At 37.3% G+C, this 6,889-nt stretch overlaps 1 protein-coding gene across 1 annotated transcript in view; it reads right to left on the minus strand.

The window, feature by feature from the left end:
• CEP83 (centrosomal protein 83kDa) overlaps positions 1 to 1,301 on the minus strand; it is a 13,913-nt gene extending 12,612 nt beyond the window's left edge. The window contains exons 1-2 of the mRNA XM_010286127.1: positions 1,153 to 1,301; positions 652 to 802 (exon numbers count right to left, since the gene is read on the minus strand). Of these exons, the coding sequence (XP_010284429.1) occupies positions 652 to 802; positions 1,153 to 1,301 (300 nt within the window). The remainder of the gene's footprint in view (positions 1 to 651; positions 803 to 1,152) is intronic.
• Positions 1,302 to 6,889: the final 5,588 nt, after the last annotated feature.

Consider the following 6,889-nt stretch of genomic DNA (forward strand, 5'->3'; position numbering starts at 1 on the left):
TGTTTAAAAAAAAAATTCATCCACAACCTGTGACATATTCCAATTTGTTCTACTTTTCTTCCACTTATCTGTTCCCTGAAAACAAATTCTAGTTACAGTACCGATGCACATCTCTATTTGGAGTCTGGGATCCTTTGTTAGATGCTTTATTTGTTTCCTAAGAACATGTCCTGCATTAGTTTAAGGAAACAAGCAGTTACAGAAAGTGTGATCCAAGTTACCTTAAATGTTGGGGGGTTTTTGTCTGGTTTTGTGTTTGGTGGTTGGTTTTTTTTTTTTAAGATGAAGCAAGCTGTCATCATGAAGAGAAACGAGTATCTATTTTTCCAGTCACTTATCCTAACAGTTTTAGGCATCTAAGTTCTTCTCCAGGGCAGATGATTCAACAGAAGAGCACGCACAGAGAGAGACTGAGGGTCTTACTATTAACATAGCACATAACAACAGGATTTGGAAGATTCAGCTAAACAAGAAAACAATAATTTCAACCCATGGTCACTCTAGAAAAGAAACATTGCTTGGGGTAGGTGAATTTCAAGATATCTGAAATATATGCAAGCTAGGTAGATACATGTTACATAAACAGAAATATATGCATGGCCTATTACAGGATTAAAATTCATATTAAGTCCTTCCAGTAAATTACCTCACCTGCATCTTCAGTTTTTCCAGCTCTTGTGTTTTACCCAGCAACTCCTCTCGATATTCAGCAAGAAGAATCTGAAATTTGTCATGTACAGTCTGCTTTTCAACCAACAACCGCTTCAGTTCATCTTGTGATTTTGTATATTCCTCCTGCAATCTGCAAGACAAAACACATATTTATATTTACCCTCTAAAATTAGATCTTACAGCTCAAAAAACTCACATGCAGAAGTAAACATGCAAATACCAAGTTAGAACTAAGCTACTAATATCCTCTTCCTGTAATATACTGAAAGGTTATCCCATATTTACAAGCATGAAAAGTATTGCAGAAACATAATCTGCAATGTCTTAAGGTATTTTGAATAGTTTATTTTCTAATATGAACAACACTCAAATGTGTCCTTGAATACAGAAGTAGCTAACATACACACAAATCCCTTCCACCTAACATTTAGCTTCACCTTTTAACAGCTCAAATGAAGAAACCTGTTCAAATTAGTGTACCTTAGATGTTCCGCCTTTATAGTTTGATAATTTGCTTTATGGTGTTCACATCGCATTTTTTCGTCAATCAGAAGTTTTTGTAATTCTTGTGAATTAGCCGTATCACCATTTCCAACCACGGGAGGAAGCAGACTGCCCAAAGCATCCATTTTATGATGACTGTTCACGATGAGTATGGATAGGACAAAATAAAAATTAACTTATAACTAATCTACAACGCCATCCACTTTTTCTGCTGACATCCCAGAAGATCAAGTTACCTGAACAAATACAAGGACATGTAATTAGCAATCAAGTACATTCACAGTTCAAATATTTCACATGGTGCTTTTGCTTTCAGTACAGAAGAATCCTAGCTCCGCTGTAACTCAGGTTAGAGGCCTCTACTGAAAGGGCAACTCTTCTCTGCTTATTCTGCCTGCCCTAAAAAGTAATAGCCCTTCCAGAGGCACAGAAAAAACTTAAACATGGAGATCATTTGAGTCAATACAAAATAAGCACAAGCACTTCTATCTGACAGATTACATGAAATGTTATTTTTACTTATGCTGTATGCTGAGAATCAAACGATGATGCTAGTAATGCCCTAATTATGCCTTGTCAACCAGAGGCCACAGACATCAGACACATATAGCTCTTACTACTACTTATCACAGTCACACAGCCTGTCATTGTACTACTCAATACACCATCGTTTCAGCTGGAAGAAGAGCAAATAATTCTCACTGTTGAATTCCTGTCAAGTCCTCTCTGGAGAAGAGGTAATGTTTCGTGGACAATCGGGAAGATACCTGCCCAAAGTTCAGCCCTGAAATACATCATTGATACATGTCACTTCCTCCTTTTCAGTTTATCTTGTGGTTTCTTGTCACTTCCCCAGAAAGAGTTTTGCTAAATGTGACAATAGCAGATTGGTGTGAGAAAGCTGGAAATTGACAGATGCTGAGAAACAAGGAAGTATTCTAATATGCATCATTAGTTCTTTTTGATATTAGAAGCAAGGCCTATTAATCTGATCATTACTGATAGATCCAAAGGATCTGGGGGAGGGAGAACTGTAACTGAATTTTAGGGAAATTACAAAGCTTTGAAACCAGCTACTCTGCCATTTTAGCTTTTGGCATAACTGGACTGATGCCTGAGAATGCCATGGTTGCAGTGTACAAAGCGTAATTCAAAGTTACAAAGAGTAACTTTGTACAAAGTAAAACTCAAACAGGAAAAATGTTAAATCTCCACCATCGCTGCAGATACCTCACCTTCTTTACACACACAGTTGTATATATAATGTTTTCTACCATTCCACTCTTCAAATCTTTCATGGATCTATCTTAAACACTTATAATTTGATTTTATAAACCCCTGAACTATAAGCAAGATGAAAATCTATCTTCCATATAAGAAAATAAATGCCCATTCCACTAAAAGACATAATAACGTCAAGAAAGTCTTACGTTTAAGGTTTCTTTCCCATTTTTCCTTCCTCCATCACCAAGATGGGAAAAGGCCAGAGGAAAATCTACCAGAGTTACAACACCAATATAGGCAAAGCGACAACAGCAACTTTGTTCCCTGCTTTGCCCATGCTTGCTGAGAGAATAAGGGGAAAGAAATCAGAATAAAGAACATTCTCGTCGTTGACTGCCCTATCTGCATAACCATTTTCACACATTAATAGCACAAGTTCTGAAGAACCATTTAATCACCACAGTACCTGGTTTTCATTCCTGAATTTTTTTCCTAAGAATTTCTAAGCATACCAGCAGGGTTATGGTGATCACTGGGGAAGGAAAAAAAAAAACAAAACACCCAAACAAAAAAAAACCAAAACAACCAGCCACCAGGCAATAATATTTTTCTCTGTCTCAGGTCTTTGCTTTCATAAGCTACAGATACCAAATGTTACTATCAAACTGTAAGCCGAAGCTCAGAATTGGAAACACAGGATTTAAAGTCAGGTCTGATCCTGCAGCTTCCTCGAGTATGAAGTGTTTCTGAAGTGACATAACAGATATAAAGTCAAAGACACCAAAAAATCATGGTGTTTTCGGAGAGCATATCAACCAAATGAAGAAGATAAATGGAAATGCAACCTTTTGTACTCTCAATTCCAAGCTGCTGCAGGTGAGAAGTATATTCTCTCCTCGCAGCTTTTGCTACTATGAAAAAATGCACAAATTACAAACGAAGATACACACCTGGTCATGTATTCATCTGCATGAATATTTCATTAAAACAAAAGGAAGGAACAGAGGGGTAAAAACTGTAGCTTACAAGACAATTGTTTAAGACTGCAAAAACATAAACTGTATCTATTTAAGGAAACAAAACTATTTTGGCTGGCAGGGACATCTAGTGGCAAATTTCATGATTTGCATTCCTGGTGACAACTGTGAAACAAACTACAATAACATGCAGATTTCATTACTTCATGAAAGCTCTCTCCTTGAAACCATGGATAGCAATTTGTAATATTTACCCTACTCACATTGTTACAAAAAACTCCCCCAACACTTTCTCACCCCCCAATCATAAAATAATTCCTGGCAGTGAACTGTCAAGAGTTAATATAATTTAGGGCTACAAGTATTCTAAGTATGTACTAACTAGAATATCTTCTGTGCTAGTAGCTTAAAATATTGCTTACAGTCACTGAACAGACCTTAAATAATGAAAATTACAACAGACTACTCCCATAAATACTTTAAAGAAACACTAGTTAAAATTTCTTCTTCTCCTAGAGATCTGTTCAAGATGCAGAGAACCATAAAACATACATTAAAGAAACTAAAACCACATCATATTTAAAATTAATTCTCCACCTATATATTTGCCAAATTTTATAATGTTACAGAACTACAAACTTGTATCAGTTGCCCCGAATTCATACTATGAAATCTTAACATCATTTTGTGCAGGTATACATATAAAGGTATTGGTGCAGAGTCCTGAAACCTAGGAAATGCACACTCAGTAGCTAAAATAGCAATATTTATTGTAGAATATCTAGCTAAGTGAAGTAATTCAATTACATTTCCAAGAATCACCTTTGTTTGACTTTCTTCTCCAATTGTTTATTTCCATACAGAGAGAAACATTGCTTAAAGACCTACTTTACATCTCTCCTTTATATCTACACATCATGAAAGGGCTTTTCTTCCTTTACAAGATTTTTCAGCTATACTATTTTAACATTTTGTTTACTATAAGCACTTCAAATCATGAGAATACTTGCATTTAGAGACAAATATGAAGATATTAATATCATTTTGTTTATTTATATTACAACTTTTATTTTTATTGTATATTGTTTACAACAACAAGGCTTCCTTCTAGCTTACTTGGCATAACTGAATTCCATGATTTCAACATATATTGGTAATTCACCTGGGTGACATATGTAACTCACTCGTGGCTCTGCTGTCCATACTGCAGCCACACTTAAAACACGTAAATTTATTATATTTGAACACTGTTTTAAACAACTAGATGATACAATGAATGTGATTTTGTAACTATTGATGTAAAGTTAACAGTACTTAGCCTTGTGCCATGTTTTGTTCAAGCAGTAAAATTCTCAGTAAAATCTGTAGAAAGCAAAACAGCTGTTTTACACAATGTATGATTTAATCCATTTGCCTGCTTCTGTCAGAACTCTAGACATCTTTATCTGCTCTTTCTTTTCTTTTTTTCTAATCAAATCAGCCAAGGTCTTGTGAAACAATGAACTAATTGCCTGAAAGAATATGTGAGACACTCAAAGGAAGCACGACCTCATGAAAGTGACTCTTCTCATTGCTGCTTAAGAGTCTACAGCAAGACTAGATAATGAACTAAGGAAAAAGTGTAATCCAACACAAGAGCTCACTGTCACCAGGAATGGGAGGTTCCACTCCTTTCTTCATCTGCATTCCTAGAGTAGTTATTCATCAGACTCTCTCAAGAACTGATTTAACTCAAGAAGCCAACACACTTAAACAAGCAGAAAACACTCAATCTCAATAGTTTTCCTGCGAGGTCAGTGAGTCACACTAGCTCATGGAAAAGTCCAACAGGCTACATCATCAGTGAAAGTAGGCAGCTAGAACTGGCTAGGAGAAAGGAACAAAGAGGCAAGTAAATAGGCAGGAGGAGGAGAAAAGCTTTCTCCTTTCAGGAGCAGAGAGTTGTCACATCATGAGCTCAGATGTTCACTAAATCACAGCCTTGGACTAGATAACTTTGACTGTCTAAAACATAGGTAAGTGAAATAAATCCTACCTTAAATGATGATGCAACACACTCATGACAGATCAGACTTCCCATGAACATCAAGTTAATAAAAAACAAAACAAAATTATATATAGTTCGAGAAATAAGATAGCATACCTCTCATTACTTTAACAGTCCATATTTTACTAATTCACCATCAGTAACTTGTAATAGCCAAAGTAATCACCTTAAAAAAAAAATTCGGGGGACACACACACACACACACACAAAGAGAAACATGAAAGCCTTTATTACAGGAAGTTCCATAATCTGGATACTACTCAGATATCACTGTAGAGAATCCAGTGAAAATAAACACTTAATACTTTTGCATGCCTAAGTGCAGAAGTTTTGGAGAACATCTGTGTCACTTCTACATTCTAGAAGACATCAATCTCATTCAAACTACTAACATTTCCTCCACAACACTGTTCTAAGTACAAATTCCCACAACAATTAAGCATACATTATTTCAGTGTCCATCCCAACACATGGCACACAGTGTCTTATACTACAGCTACGGTTAATTGTTGGGTGAAAAGCAACAAACAGGGTTATATCTTAACTCAGGATTAAAACACTTTCTTCAGCCACATACTCTACTAAGTCAAACTGACAGCAGTTACTGATCAAACCGAAATTTTGTATGGGAGCTACAGTTGGTAAATCTAGCTGTACTCAAAAACAACTATTCTACGTATGCCACATATGTTTTCCACTGTTTCCTCGTGACAAGAGACCTTCAAACACACATGAGAAATTTTTGCTCACTAGACTCTCATCCAAAGTTTCACTTGTGCATACAGATGGCTGGCTGTCACAAGGAGCTCTATAGTCCACAAACAAAACTCTTCTGAAAAATCACTTCCCTTTCAAATTGACTTAAGAGATGTTCAGACAGGGCATAGGTATCATGTTAATACATGTACCCTATACCTCCTGTAGGCAGGAATATCATTGTATGCACCTTCCAGTATGTGGACAAAGAGCTTGCAAGAGGCAAAGCAAGCCGTGACATTTTTACTGCTAATTTTCCTATGACTTATGGATGTAGGATCTTGGTCAAAGGAACAACACTAATATGGGTGTCACATGCAGAGGTGCAGAAAAATAATCATTATCCTCAAACTGCACATAGCTGAAATTCACTGATGGAAAAGAAAGCTGAAAATGTAAACATTTGAAAGCCTGGCTGCGAACAGGCTCTTTCTACCCGTGAACTCTGCAGTCCCGGGCTTGTGCTGGGTGATTCCCAAACCCACCAGCCCAGAGAGGCCACAGCAGGCTTTTACCACCAGACAGGACACAAGACAAAGACGATCGCGCTGTGGGACGGGCTGCCGACCTCTTTTCCCGGCTTTGCAGCTCTCTGCTGGGTAACTAACGGCCCAGGGGAGGAGCGAAGGGGGCCGGAGCAAAGGCCGACGGGCCTCCCAGCTCGTACGCCGCGAGGTGAAGCCCCAAGCAGGAAGGTCCCAGGCAGTCC

This window comes from Phaethon lepturus, unplaced genomic scaffold (genome assembly GCF_000687285.1).
Source record: "Phaethon lepturus isolate BGI_N335 unplaced genomic scaffold, ASM68728v1 scaffold42844, whole genome shotgun sequence".
In the NCBI taxonomy this organism is placed as follows: domain Eukaryota; kingdom Metazoa; phylum Chordata; class Aves; order Phaethontiformes; family Phaethontidae; genus Phaethon; species Phaethon lepturus.